We start from the raw sequence: 17,737 nt of genomic DNA, 5'->3' as shown, positions 1-17,737 counted from the left end.
TATTTTGGTAGAAGCCTTCAAGGCTGTGATCCTGCAGTTGCTTCTGCTGCCACTGGATTTGGAAGGTGACTAAAACTATTAGCCTGGATCCTGGTTTTACCTGGCACGGTGAGGCTGCGCTCCTGCGGAGGGAGCACAGAGCGCCAGACAGCTTCAAGGGATGGCTTAGGATCAGACCTCGTCTCTCACCTTCTGAGCCCCAGACCTGTTCCCCTATGCCAGCAGGGGGTTGTTTCAGTCCCAGCCCACGCTGAGCTGTGCCAAGATCCTGACACAATGCTCTTGTGACCGGGCATCGCTCTGCGAACCACATATGGTAAAACAGAGGTCTTTGGCTGCACCCAGCTGCTGGAAATGGAAAGCAAATCCAAATGCCAGCTCCATAGTGGAACTTCCCAGGCTGTGATTCCCCCTTTCTGGGGGAGAGAGAAAACTCCTTGGCTGGAAGGAGAGGAGGGGGCAGGGAGAGAGCAGCTGCAGCCCTCCCAGGGAGGGCCGGGCCTTGACTTCTCCTCTCCATCAGCCAAGAAGGTTTTTAGTTTTTCCTGAAACTGTTTTTTTTTTTCTTTGGTTTGTTTCAAGCCCCGATGAGAGCAGAGGGGAGGCTGGAGGAGGCAGAAGTGTCTCTTATTTATATTATTCAGTGTTGTTTACAGATTCGCATGGGGTCTTTCAACGTGTCAACAGGAGAGCGCGGCGCATTTTTCCACATCACTTTAAAAGGGAGAGGGGTGGAAAGGGCCGGGATGGGGAGGGGAGGCACAGGGGGAGGAGGTTTGGTTTTGTTGGGGTTTTCTTTTTTTTTCTTTCTTACAAAGCACATTCACTTGGAGATGCTCCCAGTGCTGGACTCTTCCCCCTTCCCACCTTCATGCCCTACACTGTGAAGTGATACTGCCTTGAAGGCCCCTCGCCGTTATTTATTTAATTAAAAGCCTAATTTGAAAGCGAGCAGGAAAAGTGCATTGGGAGTTTTTGGAGAGACCGAGGAGTCGTAGCCCTGTGCGTGGCAGCGGAGGTGCCAGAGCCCATCCTGGATCACATTTCCCCCATCCTTTGTGCTCCAGTGACCTGCCAGGACCTGTGTGAGCAGCGCAGGGGTCCAGCACGGCTCAGGGCAGAGCGCTGCCCGCACTGACAGCCCCTGCATGGCTGTGGATGCTCCTGGGGCAGCAGGGAGTGAATTTCCCCCCCGTGCTGTGCATGGAGGCTGACCGGAGCGCCTGCCCCGTGCCCGCCCAGGCTCTCATCCTCAGACCCAAGGCTCAGAGTAGGAAGGAGACCCTCAGTGCTGCTCAGGCGAACCGCAGCCTCGGGAGCCGAAACGCGTGGATGTTCCTCCTCCTGGTCGTCCTGCGCATGCGCACGGAAACGCAGAAATGGCGTTTCTCTGCTCTAACCGCTCTACTCTGCCAGTCCTCTCATGTCTATGGTAATGGATCCTCCTGTTCGCACTGCGCATGCGCACCAAACAGCGAAAGGGCTTTTGCTTTGCTCCAACCGCTCTGCGCAACCAGTCATCCACTATCTATGGTCTTCGGTCCTCCACAGAGCAGCGAGAGCATTCAACCGCTCTGCGCAACCAGTCATCCAATATCTATGGTCTTCGGTCCTCTGCAGGGTAACGCGCATGCGCGCGTAAACGCGGAAGTGGCGCCGTGATCCTGAGTGGAAGGCAGTGAATATCTGAGGCCTGAGGGCAGCAGGGCTGTGCTTAATAACTCAAGCCATTAACAAAATAAGAAAATACTTCTTTTTTTTTCTTCTTTTTTTAGGTAAGAAAGCACAGCGCTCTGAGTAGAAATGTTGTTCTGCTGCTGCTGTTCGTGAAGGCAGAAGGAGGGAATATATCTGCACATGTAAATGGGGGTGTCATGGATTAGGGAGTGCACTGTTGTGTGTTTTATACACAGAGGTAAAAGGAATTGTGTATAAATATGAATAAAGTTGGTTGGAAGGGAGGAAAGATTAATTCCTCCAAGGTGGAACACATAGCTGCAATTGAGAGATGAAGGGATACTGAAAAAAAATCAAGGAAGGAGAATATTGAACAAAAACAGCGAAAATCCTGTTATTTTCTACTCGAAAACTGATCAGGAGTGCCACCATCAAGCACAGCAAAATCTGCCTTTCCCTGCCTGAGGCCCAGAGTGACACAAAATGCCCATCCTGGGCCATGTCAGTCCTCCCATGTCTATGGTCCTTGGTCCTCCACTGATCCCCAGCTCCTGGACCCCACGCTTTTCTGCCAGCCATGGGTGTCAGCTCATTGGCGTGGGCCTCCACGGTCTGTGGGTACCACTGCCTATGGGTGCCACCACCCTTGGGTGCCACCCTTTTGGACCTAGAGTCCCCCTGGGCACCACTTACGGGTCCTCATTCCCATGGGTGCCCATGGGTTCCCATTGCCCACAGGTGCCATTGTTTCTGGCTCCCAACGGCCCATTCTTCCCCACGGCCCATTCACTGGGTCCCACAGCCCAGGGGCACCATCGTCTCTCAATGACCCATGAGGGGAGAGGCAGAGGACGGCGATCATTCTCCACTTTGGGAGCACAAACCAACACCTCCTGCCTCAAAAACACCCAATCTCCCATTGCCCAAGGGCTGCCACGTGCAACCCCATGGCCACCAACCCATTTCTCCCCCAGTCGTCCCAAAACCCAAGAGACTGGAGGCGGCCACGCAGCAGAGGCAGCACACGGATTCGTATATAGTAAAAAGTCTTTATTAAGAAGGCTTTGAAGTCAAAAAATAAAACTCTTGATACAATTTTCATAACCGTCAAGTCAGCTCAGCAAATATATAATCAGTACTTTAGCCATGTAAGGTTAAAGGTCCGTTATTTTCTTTTTAAAATAAAATATATTTTAGTTTTTAAAATTTATTCAATAAAGTACATATTTTCCTATAAATTCCCTACATATACATAAAGAGGTAAAAAATAAAAAAATAAAACTAGAACGACAACAACAAAAGGGGAAAAAAAAAAAAGAAAAAAAAACCAACAAAAAAAAACCAACCACGAAACAAAAAGGAGATATAGAAATCTGTCTGCTTTTCTCTTTGCGCCATGCCGTGTTCACCCCTCCAACCCCTCGTAATGCTTTTTTTTGGGCAGTTTTCACATTGGCAAAATAGAAGATAAGACCTGTGTTACAAAAAAAATATATATATATATATATTTATAGAACCGTCAAGAATCATCCAAAAAAATAACTACATACAAAAAGAACGACAACGAAAAAATTATAATAATAATAGAATGCTTTTAAAAAAATAAAAGACAACCCTTGCGTGTCCTAAAATAAAAAGTGCAACCGGACCTTTTCTTTCTGTTTATTTAACTTTGCAAACTGAATACTGTTATTTGGAAAGGACTGTTGAAGAACAGCTGGGCTTCCTCTCCCCAGCCGCCACAGCCGGGCTAAGAGTTAAAGCTATTCTGTAAACATTGGGTTCTGCTCCTCTCTGCGGTTCTGCGTCTCTTCCTCGTCGTCTTCGTCTGCCCCTTCCTCCCCAGCCCTCCCGACCCCTTTGCTCTGCCCCCTCCCTCCCCGCGATCCTGCCCTCCGGCTTCCATCCAGCGGGAGAAAAATAGCATCTCCATCCCCACCCCTGCACCCCCAGTCCGATCCTTTAAATAAAAAGGGTTGACGCCGACGGTCGCGTTGATGCCAACGGTTGCGTTGACCCCAACGGTTGCCTTGATGCCAATGGTTGCATTGACCCCGATGGCTGCGTTGACCTCAACGGTTGCGTTGACCCCGATGGCTGCGTTGACCCCAACGGCTACGTTGACCCCAACGGTTGCCTTGATGCCAACGGTTGCGTTGACCCCGATGGCTGCGTTGACCCCAACGGTTGCCTTGATGCCAATGGTTGCGTTGACCTCAACGGCTGCGTTGACCCCAACCGCTTCAAGTCCTTAAAAAGTTGTGTTGGAGGGGAGGGGAGTGGGGCTGCTCGCCGCGTCAAGCTGGCCCCGGCTAGGAGAAGATGTGGATGGCTTGGGTGGCCGGTGTGTGGCACGCGGGGCACTCGGGCTCGGCCTTGCCACAGATGCGCATGGCACACTCCATGCAGAAGAGGTTGTGGCCGCAGGGCACCAGGGCGGCGATCACCTCGCTCTCAAAGCACACCATGCACTCACGAGAGCTCTTGCGATGCCCGTCGGAGCTGCTGGAGTCGGTGGGTGAACCCGAGGCGGCCGAGACGCTGCCGGGCAGCGATGAGGAGGAGGAGTAACCCGTGCTGGTGGAGAAGGAGGAGAGCGAGCCCTGGGTGGGCAGCCAGGACAAGGTGCTGACGGGGTTGCTCTGGATGCGGCGCGCCAAGGGGTGCTCCAAGGCCCCTCCGGTGCTCTCGGGCAAAGTGGGTGAATGGCGCGGTGTGGCCGTGCCGCTGTTGCGTCTCTGCGAGCCGCCGAAGGCTTGCAGGGGGTTGGCAGCACGCTCGAAAGGCGACCAGATGGCGGCGGCGGCACTCGGCGTCGTCAGGTCCAAGGCCAAGAAGTCGAAGCCGAAGTCACATTCCTCCGAACCCAGCGGGGCCGGCGCATCGCTGAAGGTGAATCCACCGCCGGTGCTGTAGGGGCTGGTGGGGCTGTTATCTGCCACCCGCCCGCTGTAGAAGGACTCGGTGGAGGCGCTGCCCAGGGAGCTGAGGCTGTCGTTGCGCAGCGCGGCCGCGGGCCGGCGGGCCGGGTGCGGAGCTTTGGCCCACAGACCGGCAGAACCACCCTGCAGGTCCAAGCAGACGTCGGTGCCGTTGGTGTGGAAGTCGTTTTCGGCGTTGACGTCGACGAAGGAACCCGTCCGCATGGTGATGTGGGCCTCGATCTCCTCGCGGGCCCGGTCCACGTTCTCGGGCATTCCCGTCACCTCAAAGACGGGCTCCTTGTCACGGCTGGGTGTCACGATGTAGGTGTGTGTCTGCTGCTGGATGCGCTTGATGGTGGCTCCCTTGGGGCCCACCACCAGCCCCACCACGCGGTATGGGACTCTCACCTGGATGGTGGTCTGGCCCGGCAGGTTGGGGGGACCCTGCAGGGCACCCGTCAGCCCATTCACTTTGTTGCGTGTCGCTCGGATCATGGAGAAGTGCTCAGCAGCTGAGAGGATCTCCCTCTTGGCCATTTCCACATCCTCCTTCCTCCCGGTGACGATGAAGATGGGCTCCTCACCCCTCACTGGCGTCTTGATGTATGTGTTTGTCTTGGCGCGCAGGGCTTTGATTTTGCAACCTGGGGAGCGAAGGAAAAGGGGGAAAAGATGATGCGTCAAAGCCAAGACCTCGTGGGAACACAGCGCCCAGGAGGGAGAGATGCAGAGCCGGCAGGTACCACAGGTATCCAGCAGGTCCCAACAGGACCCAATAGGACCCAACAGGACCCAATAGGACCCAATAGGACCCAACAGGTGCCCCGGTTCTGCAGCTGCAGCCCAGACACCCCTGGAGAAGGCTCTTGCTTCACAACTCACAACACCAGCTGCTAAGCCAGGAAACGGCCCAAGCACAGCAGGAATGGGCACAGAGGGATGGGTGAACTGGGTGGCACCGGCAGCCCATCCTCACCCATCCCAAACTCCTCTTAGAGGGGACACCAAAGCAGGTGGGTGCCAGCTGAGATGGGGTTTGCTGCCTTGCCCAGCCCCAGCGATCACACTCTCCGGTGCACACTCCATTGCACAGCACACCCAAAGCGTAGTTGGGATCCCACAGGACAGAGGGAGCAGGGGCAAGAGCGTGAAGCCCACCCCTGTGCTGCTGCTGCAGATCCCCATTCATAGCACCAAACAGCTGCACGGCACCAGGAGAGCTCTGCGGTGCACACAGAACAGCAGCCGCGAGCGTAAGGAGAGCTCCTCCTCCTCTTCATTCCCAGCAGCAGAGAAAAAGGAGCCCTGGGGGGGCTACAGCAGGACCCCCAGCAGCCCCATCCCATGCAGGGACATCCCCAGGGAACCTAACGGGGGGACAGAGGCAGCAGAGCCACACACAGCTCCAAAACCCCGCGTGCAGCTCCAGGACAGAGAGAGCAGCTGGGGATGCAGCCCTACGGATCCATTCCCACCCGGGTTCAGCCCTTCCTGCAACCCCAGAGCCTCCCGGCTCCCAGCATTGCTCCTGGTGAAGCCGTGTGCGGCTGCAGAGCTCGCCAAGGAAGAATGTGGGTGGAGAAGGGTTTGTCGGCGCTTTTCCTAATTTAGGACAGCAACTGGAAGGTGTATTTATGGCTGGGGGCAGCGCAGGGGCGGGGAAAGCAGCGGCCCAGTGGCTGGGGCTGGGCAGAACCAGCAGCCACCAAAGACCCATTTATTATTTTTAAGTGTCAGCACTGCTGCAGCCCCACGCTGCCCTCCCAGCGTCTGCTGTAGGGCTGCCCTGCTCCGTGCGTTGCAAATCGGGGGAAGGCAGCAGCAACACCGCATGTGGGGTTTGAACTCACACGGCCACATGCATCTCAATGACTGGGGGAGAGGCCAGGAAGCAAAAGGGGAGGAAAAGCCCCGAGTGCTCAGCTGCTAAAAGCACCAGGTGTGATTTGGGGATCGAGGCTCTGAGGATGCGCTGCAGGGATGGGGAACCTTGATGGGTTCACAGCACGTTTGGGGCTGAGAGCTTCGGTGCCATCACCTTTGGGGACACAGCAGACGCATCCGTCTCCAGTCCCAAACTCCACCCAAAGCAGAGAAATGGGGCTGGTGCCCACTGGCTGTGGGATGGCTGATCCCTAAACATCCCAGCCACCCCGCTGGACTGCAATTTGGTGACACAATTAAATACATCACTGCTGGCCCCATGCTAAGCCCATACAACCCCACAGAATCAATCAATACCCCACACTGGAAGGGGTCCATCAGCATCACGGAGTCCGACACCACCGTGTCCCATCCCCAGGCAGCTCTGGGAAGTGCCCAAAGCTTCCACATCCCACCTGGGGTGCACCCGAACTGCACAACACATGGCTTCACCGACAGCCCGCAGCGGGGGGAATGCTCTGTACCAGCAGGAGCTATTTTCAATCAGTCCCAACACGCCTCCAGCCCAGATGGCCACATCCTTCTTGAGTCCACACGGCACAACCCCAGCGATGGGGACCCGGGATGGAGTGGGTCCCCCAGCATCGCCTGCATCCCGCTGCGCTTTTTGTTTGCTGGGGCGACCCAAGGTGCAGCAGTAATGATGAGGGATGAGGAAAACAAGGTGCCAGACTTCTCTACGAGGCTATAAATAAGGTGGCTTTAAAAGTGTTGCCGCAGATCCCAAAAAAAAAACTCCAACAAAACAGGGGGAGCTGCAGCCCACAAAGACCCCCCCGACACATCCGCACCGCCCGGGGGGCTCCTCTGTCCTCACCCTGGGGGTCTCCAGCACAGACAGCATCGCCACCAAACGATGACCCGGCGATGGCACTGCATCACCCCTTGGATGCTCCCCTCCAAATCCTCCCAAATCCAACTCTGCGCCCTTTTTGCCCTCTGCTGCCCTGCACGCAGCTCCACGTGTTGATGATGTGGAGCAGGACGCCGTGGCACTGACCCCGGGCTGGCTGTGCCACAGCCCATCCATGCACTGCCTGCACGTGGCCCTGGGAGCTCTACTCAGAGCAGGGTCACCCTCGGGGACGTGGCTCAGCTCAGTGCTCAGGATGCTCCCTCTGCCCTCACCCCCATACAGGGACCCCACTGCCCACCCCGTGCCCAAATCTCTCCATCCCCAGCACAGCCCCCATCACCTGGACACCGCTGCCCTATTTCTGCTGGTTGCAAAGAGTCAAACGATCGGTGCCCACAGCATTTGGAGCAGACAATCCCTCCCACGGACGGAGTCATGACCAGGCTTGCACGAGGAGGCACAGCCACGTAATCCTGCCCGGCCGCGTTGTGGGGTGGGCATGGAGAAGGGCCTGGGACTTTGGCTCATGTCACACAAACACCGAGATGGCACCGATGCACTCCGTGCAACAAAGGTTTACTTCCTGAGCTGCTTAACTTAGCTCTGGAGGAGAGAGATAAAAGAGAAGAGAGAAACAGGAGAAACTGCAGCCAACACCCTCTGCCATGCATCAGCCCATGTGGGACGGCGCGGCGCAGGTCGGACGGTGCTGCCAGATCACTGCAGGACCTGCAGCTCTGCACTCAAACTCAGGGCAATGCAGGCTGCAGGGACAGGAACACGGGTCCCACAGCACCCAAAGTGCCGCCCAGCAGCACGCACAGCTCGCAGGAAGGCTCACAGATCTGCACGGGATGGGGACACGCAGCCCTCAGCCTGCTATCACCCCAAAGCCACCGCCCCAAAGCGCCGCCCCGGCCCAGCATCCCCACAGCACACGTGGTCAACACCAAGCTGGGGATGCGAGGGACCTCAATCCCTGCGGCAGAGGGGGACAGTGAGGAAGAGGAGGCTGATGGAGGAAGGGCTGCGCTGGGTTTTGAGGCCCCAGAGCCTCGCACATCCCTCATTTAAAGTGGAAGAGAGCACGGTGACACCCCCTCGCACTCATCGTGGCGCAGAGATCCTTTCTCCATGCCCACCTCGTGCCCAAAGCTCTCCATCCCCAACACAGCACCTGCACACCACCGCCCTTTTCTGCCAGTTACAAAGAGCCAAACAAACCCCTCGGTCCCGTCTCACAGCACCAAACCATCCCCAAACCAGCACACACAGCACCACCGTTGCTGGGCAGAACCTGCGGTGCCGAGCGCTGAACCCAAACCACCCCACCATGAGAGGGGGGAGCACAGCACAGAGCCAACAGTGCTGGGGGGGGCCAAGAGTGGGTGCACAGATGGTGCACATGGAGCACATCTCAGAGAGAGTGCAGCAGGGGGGGGCTACAGCCATCGGAGAGACCAGGACCCCATGGGTGACCCTGCGACCCCATTGGTTGAGCCCAGGATCCCGTTGGTGAGCCTGGAACCCCATTAATGAGCCCAGGACACCATCGATGAGCCTGGGACCCCATCAGTGGCCCTGGGAACCAACTGGTGAGCCCAAGACCCCACCAGTGGCCCTGGGACCCCATCGGTGGCCCTGGGAACCGACTGGTGAGCCCAAGACCCCACCAGTGGCCCTGGGACCCCATCGGTGAACCCGGGACCCCATCGGCGAGCCTGGAACCCCATCGGCGAGCCCAGCACCACATTGGTGAGCCTGGGATCCCATCAGTGACCCTGGAACCCCATCGGCGAGCTCAGGACGACGCAGAAGGGCAGGCAGGCACTGTGACCCTTCTTGATACAGCACAAGCATCCTCCACGTGAGCCCCAACGCACCGAGGGGGTCCACGGACCCCCATGGAAGCACGGAACCACGTCCCCATGCTGAACACAGCAAGATGCTGCCCCCGGCACGGGGCACAACGTGATGTGCAGCTGTTCTTATCGAGCTCTCACCATCCTGGGCTCGGCGGTGCCATATCTAAAGAGGGTCAGTGATGTGAAATTAAGGGGTGCCAAAAAGTTGGGTGTCCCGGTGCCGACCGGGAGCGTGGTTGGTGGGGAAGCAACGCAGGCCAATGGGAAGCGTAGAGCATGATGTCACCACGCTAATCGCAGCATGGCTCGGGCTAACAAAGAGAACAATGAGGCTGCCCAGCTCCCCTCTTCTCTGCTGGAAAAAAAAATAAGTCCCCCCCCCCCAAAATCCCCCCAAGCGCAGAGAGATGGATGGGGATGGAGGAGGAATGGGATGGCTGAGATGGGGAGACCTGGGGTGGGTGTGTGTGTGGGGGGGGGGTTCGGGGGGGCAGCCCCTTTCTGGTTTTAATTCATTGGGGATATTTAGTGTTGTTAAGGTGTAACTGAGCGTGTGGGCTAATGGGGTGGGGGGGGGGGGGGGTTGGTTGGGACAAAGCAATGTGTTATGGGGTGAAGCGTGTGGGGAGGGGGGCGTGTTTTAGGGGGAGTTGTGCACTTTTGCAACGGGTGATAAAAAGGGGGGGGGGGGGAGGTGGAGGGAATAAAGGGTGAAATGGGATAAGGGGGGGGGGGGGGGATGGGGGTGAGGTAAAGGACTTGGAGCAAGTCTAGAGATGGGCTGAACTTTTGGGTGGTGGGGAGGTTTGGATTTAGAAGCCGGGGGGGGGGGGGAGGGGAATGAGACAAAGAATGAAATTGACCCAAATGATGATAAGGGATGGGGGAGGTGGAAGCCTCAGCCCCGGGGGGGGTCCGAAGAGCCCGGAGACGCCGTACGGCGTCTCCGGGCTCTTCGGACCCCCCCCGGGGCTGATAGTATGGTTGGGATAGGGCTAAAAACACACAAAGAAAACACATTTACCTTGACGGCCCACGATTTCAGCGACGTGTTCGGAGCTGGGAACGGGAACGCATTCGGTCATATTGACGCTTTTTTTCCTATTCCCGAGGATGTTCATCTGGTCGGTTAAAAGAGGGGGGAGGTGGTGGTGGTGGTGGTGGTGGTGGTGGTGGTTCGGTGCGAAGTTGCCGAAAACGGATGATGATGATGATGATGATGATGATGATGGTGGTGGTGGTGGTGAAGAAGAGGTACCGGGAAGAGTCGGGTTGTTCCCGGGGGGCTCCGGTTCCGCTTCCCCACCCCCTCCTCCTCCTCCTCCTCCTCCTCCCCCCCCCGGTTCGGTCGTTTCCTCCAAACCCAATAACGATAATTGATCCAAGGCGAATCTCAAAGCTTCTTCTTGCGTTTGAGACGGCCCCTCCCTCCTCTCCGTTTCGGTCTCCGGTTCCTGCCCGGTGCTTACGATCGACGGTGGGGTTGGAGGAGGATTTAATAAAGCTAAACAACGAGGGGGGGCTCGACCAGCCTCGCCTCCGTCGGGTTGATAGATGGAGCCGGGCATGGCGGTGCTGTGCGGTGCTTTGCGGGGCGGTGGCGGTGCCCGGTGCCCGCCGCACGCCGCCTCCCCCCCCCACCCCGCCCGGCCCCGCGCCGTTCAGCCCCGCCCCCCCCTCCCCCCTCCCCTTTCGACGTCAGCCCGCCCCGACAATGGGCCGCGCCCGGCGGCGCGCATGCGCGGTAGCCAACAGGAAGTGAGGCGTGGTTACGGCGTTAAGCCCCGCCCATCTACTTCCGTGACCACGCCCACTTTTCCACCCTCCCATCCTGGCGGGAAGCGAGAGAGCGGGTGGGGGAGGGGGGAGCTGTGGGATGGAGTCGGCGTCTCCGTTTCCTTTGTGTGTTTTTATCATAATCAGAACCACAGAACGGCCAGGGTTGGAAGGGACCTCAAGGGTCATGAAGCTCCAACCCCCTGCCGCACGCAGGGCCACCAACCTCCACATTTCATACCACACCAGGCTGCCCAGGGCCCCCATCCAGCCTGGCCTTGAACGCCTCCAGGGATGGATGGGGCATCACAGCCTCTCTGGGCAGCTGTTCCAGCACCTCACCACTCCCATAGCAAAGAACTTCCCCCTGACATCCAACCTCCCCTCCCTCAACTTCAAACCATCTCCCCTTGTCCTGCTGTTATCAACCCTTTCCAAGAGTTGATTCCCCTCCCTTTCGGTACTGAAGGCTGCACTGAGGTCACCACACTGCCTTCTTTTCTCCAGGCTGAACAAGCCCAGTTCCCTCAGCCTGTCTTCATAGGGGAGGTGCTCCCCTATCCCAAGCACTCATTATTTACAACCATACTATCAACCCCGGGGGGGTTCAAGGAGCTCAGAGACGCCGTACAGCATCTCTGGGCTCCTCGGACCCCCCCAGGGCTGAGGCTTCCACCCCCCTCCCCAACCCAGTTCTGACCTAAAGAAAGAGAAATCAACACCACGTGGTTTAAATCCATTCCTCCTCGTCTTGTTACTAATGGGGAAGAAGTAGATCAGGTCCTGGGGGGGAGAGGGGGGCATCTTTCACCCAAAAGGTGGTGGGTGCCCCATCCCAAGACTGTGAGGCAGCCCATGGCGCTGATACGGGGCTGGGAGCTCCATTCCAGCTGTGGGAACGGAATGTTGTTTCTGCATTTGATATTAAAAAGGGCAATAGGTCTGGTATGAAACGTGGAGGTTGGCGGCCCTGCATGTGGCAGGGGGTTGGAGATTCGTGATCCTTGAGGTCCCTTCTAACCCTGGCCGTTCTGTGATTCTGTGACAGGCAGGCACCAAGATGGCTCCCCTCTTTCTCCCCAGCTTATCTTTGTGGAAATGACAATCAGGTATCCGCAAAATAACGATCGAGTGTGGAATAAGTTAATTAATTAACTACTGATTTACGCTTAGGCAACAAAAACTTATGTTTGTCCAGTGTTTCCATGTTTAGTGAAGCGTCAAGAAGATTGTGAACCTAAAGTACTCGGCCAATGAGGAACCAGGGGAGAAAGAGATCAGCGTCGAGGAATAGGGAATAAAAGATGTAACCCTGTTTTCTGGGGGCTCTCCTGCTTGCAGGAGGCCCAACATTGCAATTGCAAATAAAATCTGCTTTATCAGAGATCCCATCCTGGAAAATGATTTGGATATTTCCAACACAGCCCAGCCATGCTGTGATTCCATGCTTCTACGACCATTAAGAACCCTTCCAACCCCACCGCTGTCTCCTCCCCCTGCAGCCCCAGCAGTTTGCAGCCCCCAGACCCACGATGGGGATTCACCCATTCTCCCCTCTATGCTGCAGGCCCTCCCCAGCTGTGCATCAGCTCCCTGCATTCACCTCTCATTCATCTGCCCCACCTGGGCCAGGCCCTGCAGGGCATTCCCAGCTCTTCCTGGCAGTGACTGCACACTCACTCACCCAAACGCTATCAAGATCTGTTATTAGCTCACCCACTGCCTCAGATACCCACCCCATCCTGCTCAAAGTCCACAGGCCCAATTCTCAACTTTTATTTTTGCCACTTTCACACCGTTCTCTCACCCCCATCCCTGCCTATGGAACCAGTTCAGCCATTGGGATTGTTTTCAGCTCCAAGAACCCTCAGTGCCAGGCTCAGAAACCCCCACCTCAGAACCCCCCTCCCTGTTTGCCCTGCACACATCCCAGTAAACATTAACTCCTGCGGGTCAGCGGCCAAACAAGCAGCACCAGCTCTGCCCTTGTGCTCCCAAGGTCTGATCCACGGGGAGGGACTTTCAGCCCATCCTTGTGATGATCCCCTTAAACGTCTCCATCATCTACCCGACCACATAACAGCCAGCAGGAGCTGCCTCCTCCTTTCCATTCTGTTTAGTTGGCAGCTGCTGCAATGCTTCATGCAATGCCTCGCTTGCTCCTCTCCTCTCGGTTACATCCCGGTGCTGAGCTCTGAGCTGCTGGTTCTGCATGCTGCACTGCTTCTTATCACCATCTCACCATCAGTTTGTGCTCATCCCCACCTGCCCTGTTCTCGCTGCACCTTCCCATCCCATGCCATGAGCTGCTGAGTGCAGCAGGGCTCTGGGTTGGATGGGAGCAGCTCACACCTGCTGCAGTTCTCCGCTAAGGGCAGATGTGGCAAAAGCAGATCTGACTGCGAGACGTCTCCTCCTCACACTTCCCAAAATATTTCACTTAGTAAGCTGAATCACCCCCAGCAAACCACTAAAAATAGTGGCTTTTCCATTACTTGCGACGGTGCAACCTCTCCATTCCAAGCTTCTCCTATTTCCAGATTGTCCAAAAAAAAAAAACAACACCAAAACCCAACAAAACCCCCACCAAAAAACTCCTGGAGGTGGTCAAGAACGGTGGAGATGCGGCACTTGAGGACACAGGTTGGAGTTCTCAGAGGTCTTTTCCATCCTTTGTGGTTCTGCGCAGTCTGAACTGATGCCATGGTGAAGCTCCATACGAAATGCTGTGCACGGGCTCCCCAAGTCACCCCAGCAACTGCAACAGCAGCTCCAAACTCTGTCACTTTTGCCCACGCTGTGCTCTCAGCCCTTTCTGGAAATCACTGCGTCACGTCCCACAACACCTAGGAAAGTGCCAGCTCTTATTTAAAGTGGTTTGGTGTTTCTTTTTTTTTGGCTAAACTGGTTTCTAGATGTTATGCCTGTGCTCTGTTCCATTTTCAGCAGAAGTAGCTCATGCTTTCTTCTTTCCTTCGCTTCTTAATTTCACTCGTGACCCTAAGTTACCTTCTTTTTTAACCTATGTAATTAGCAAGTCCTTAAAAGACTTGGCTTCATTAACAGAGAACACGGATTACATAAATTAGACAAATTCTTTAGCTTAACTCCACTTGCCTACCAAAAACTCCACCGCCACAGTGAAGAGCAACAGTGGAGGAGCAGCACTTGGGGGCAGTCAGTGGACACTGTGGGACAGGCTGGGTTTGGTCACCTTGGAGGTCTTTTCCAGCCCTAACGATGCTGTGATTCTAACATCCAACTTCCCTGAACACAATCAAAAGGAGGAGGCTGGCGCTGCTGCTTCCAAGCCCACCTACACAATGCTTGCTTCTGGTTTCCCCGTTCCCTATCAGGGCTCATTCCCGATTCCCTCTGCTGCTGCTCTGTAGCCATTTGCCAAGCAGCCCCAAGTTGAGGAGCTGCCCTCAGAGATGCTGTGGGTCACAAAACCTCTCAGCTGAGCTTCCAGCACAGCCCTTTGTTGGCTGCAGTCGCTGTGCAACGAGGGCCCAGCACTGTGCTGGCACCATCCTCAGCTGAGCATCCTCAGAACGCAGCTGTCACCCAAAGCCATCCCCTGCATGCATACAGGGAGTTCAGAACGCTGAACTGAAGCAAAGCAGAGGTGTAGCAGCACATTAAGCCATTTTCTGGATGTGGAAATAGATCAGTATAACTACAGCAAAGTTATTATTACCACCATAGCTATGCAAGTGTAAACTCCCTCCATGATTCTGAGACAGCCTCTTCTAGTTCAGGTCAAGTGTGCAAATGCAGAACTTGCAACACCCTAGCTAGAATATTTATTCTGTTACAAAGACCAAGCCCTAAAGAGAGGATACCTGAACATACAGGGAGGGGAGAAAAAAAAAAACAAAAAAAACCCACACTTGTCTCCAGTTCCTTTAATCACAGCACATTAGCCAAATGTGATACACAGGATGCAGCATTTAGGTGGGGAGTGTGTTTCGCAGTGGCTCTTCTAAGTCTTCAGGAGCTCCAACTTGACTTTCTGCACCGTCCTCCAAGCAAAAGAAATCATGCAAACGTCATGCAAAGAATCCATGCTTTGAGCACGGCGCAGGAGAGGGGGTGCAGCCTGGAGAAGAACTATAAAAAAAGCCCTCGGTGGTGTGTGGGAAGGCTTAGGGGAATATTTCAGCACATCAGGAGCTGAATCACTGCATGTAGGTGGAGCCAGACAGATTGACAAGATCTGCAACTTGGAAAAATGACCTAAGTCTGAGATCAATCATCTCACAAAGTCGCTGACGGAGGGAACAACAGATGGATGGGGATGGAGGTGAGGAGGCTCAATGTCAGCGCGGCGCGGAAGAAGGCCCTGGGAACACACACTGTGCTGACCTCAAGCACGCAGGGATGCATTCTGTGCAGTGTAAGATCTGAGCACACCTCTTCTGTTACCTGCCAGCATCGCCACCAAAACTTTCTCTCCTGCTGCAGCAGTGCATGAAGAAGGCACTGGGGGGGAAGCTATGAGCACACATCTGCCATGTGTGAGATTAATGAAGGATGCAGCTTCCAGGTAACGACTTCTCAGAAGTTGTGGAGCAGCACTTGATGCAAAACTATGGATTAATTGCACGTCAGATAAAAGCACGAAAAATAAACGACTGTAAACCAAGCTTTCAAGTTTTACAGCCCTTCAGATCGCTGCATCCCAGTTAAATCTGCTTCACAGGCTGATCCGGGACGTAAAACTGTACTCAAATCACAAGCAAACCTGAGTAATAACTTCCTAATTTCCTTCAGAAAGCCCAAACTCGGGGCCTATTCATCACAAGAGCTGTACTTTGTCCATGCAAATAAACACAGCACTCCTCAGCCGAGCAGTTCCTGAGCTCTGCCGCTAGAGACAAACCACATACGAGGTCACTCACTGCCCTACTATTCCAGTTCTGCACGATCTCCAAGCATTTCCCTTTGTGACTCTGCATGGTACGAAGAATGCACTGAACATTAAGAGATTAATTGAATGAATTAAACAACGGCTTGCCTTGCTTGGTAAATAAAACTCACTTGCAGCCGCTGGCACCGTATCTGTAGCATCAATACTCAATTACAAAGCCAGCCCGTAACCCTGGCAATCATCTCCAATGCCATTTGGCAGGTCGTGCTGGAGTTCAAGATGTTATGACTGCAGATCAGCATTTAGCAAACGCTGCTCTGTGCTGCTCTCACGCACAGCAGCTGGTCGTGGGGTTAAACAAAAGGGCAATGCTTTGCCCTCAGCAGTTCAAGGCCAACACGGCTCATCTCTGATAATCTGAGGGCAAACCCGAGCTTTCAGCTCGCTGCATCCAACCCAGGATGCTCTATTCTGTTCACAGCAGGGAGCTGTGCTACATATCGTGGGTCTGATAAGTTTGTGCTGTGTGTGACAGCAGCACTTCATGTGATAGGGGATAACTGCAGCTCTTGGGCAGGATACGATCCAAAGATTTCCATGGGCATCCTGACTCCTGGAGTTTGGTCTTACGTCTGCATGCAATCCCAAATAATGGGGCTGACTGGATTGTTAATCCTAAAAACCCTGACTTTGTAGGATCCCACCCTGTCTCCTCGTTTGCCCCGTGCCCTCTGAACACGTCATCCTACCTTCTTGAGCATCAGCCTATGTGGAACAGGCTCTTTTTAAAGCAAGACCAAAAGAACGCGATTCAGGTGCTTGGAGATGGGCTGTCCTTTCCTATGTTCTGCTCCACAACCTCCTGCAAAGTAGTAAAGAGTGGGAGTGAATTACAGAAATGAACAGAGGAAGCAGGAAGGCTCAGAGGGAAGCTGAGCACGTAGGAAAGATGGGGAGGGCCTTTTTGCAGCCAGGCACCTTGCACAGGACCAGCACCAAAACTCATCTGACCAAGGAAACTTTATCAGCACTGCGCGCTGCCTCTTCCCTCTGCTGCTCACGCTGCTGTCAGCCTGGGAGAGATTAGCTTTCAGCAAGACAGCTGCAAAATACACGTCCTTCTTTTCCCCCCTTTCACCTTCACTGATGCTCCCCGTTCAACATTTCTTCACTTTATAGAAAGGAGCAGGAGGACAGCCTGCCAGAGCTGTAGAGAAGCACAATTCCCTCCACCAGCAGCTGATAAACTGCCACTGCTGAAAAGCTTCCATTCAGCAGCCTGGTTGGCACAAAGCGAATTGCTTCCAGCTCCCAAACGTGCCTCGCTGATGGAAACACGTGTTTCTGATTTGCCAAGTTCATCCCAGCTCCTCCTCTCACCCAGGAAGCAGAACAAGAGTGTGCATTTATCAGTGAACTCTCACATCAGACCTTTTTGCTGCAGTATTCCTGCTAGGAAGCCATGGGAGAGATGGAACAAAAGGCTCCACGTGCTGGGTTTACCATGCCCACAGTAGCAACCCAGCTGTGCCTCTCATGCCTGTTTTCTCTTCCTAATATGCTCAGTTTACAAGCAAGAAAACTCCTCCCTTGTCTTGCTCAACAGGCAGCCAAGCAAGTTGGGCTTCAGATGGGAGCTGGCTTTCAGGCAGAGCCACCAACAAGAGCTCTGCAGGCTTAAACTGTACCAACATCTGTGCAAATTGGTGATTTCACTGCCATTTTCACTGCCTCCAAGCAGTGCTCCCTGCCACTGAGCAGGCTGCTGCCTGCAGGTGGGACACGAACCATCATGAGGAGCACAGCACAGGGCTGGAATGGC

General features: G+C 54.9%; 1 protein-coding gene across 1 annotated transcript; it reads right to left on the bottom strand.

Moving 5' to 3' along the window:
• Nucleotides 1–3,989: 3,989 nt before the first annotated feature.
• MEX3D (mex-3 RNA binding family member D) lies at nt 3,990–10,834 on the bottom strand (the record flags this gene model as incomplete). The annotated part of the gene is made up of 2 exons (XM_079546638.1): nt 3,990–5,245; nt 10,291–10,834. 2 exons carry the CDS (start codon nt 10,832–10,834, stop codon nt 3,990–3,992), a joined length of 1,800 nt encoding a protein of 599 aa, XP_079402764.1.
• Nucleotides 10,835–17,737: the final 6,903 nt, after the last annotated feature.

This window comes from Tetrao urogallus (genome assembly GCF_951394365.1).
Source record: "Tetrao urogallus genome assembly, chromosome: 25".
NCBI classification, from domain to species: Eukaryota; Metazoa; Chordata; class Aves; order Galliformes; family Phasianidae; genus Tetrao; species Tetrao urogallus.
The sequence above is the reverse complement of the archived record's forward strand: the minus strand, read 5'-3'. Positions and strand labels throughout refer to the sequence as shown.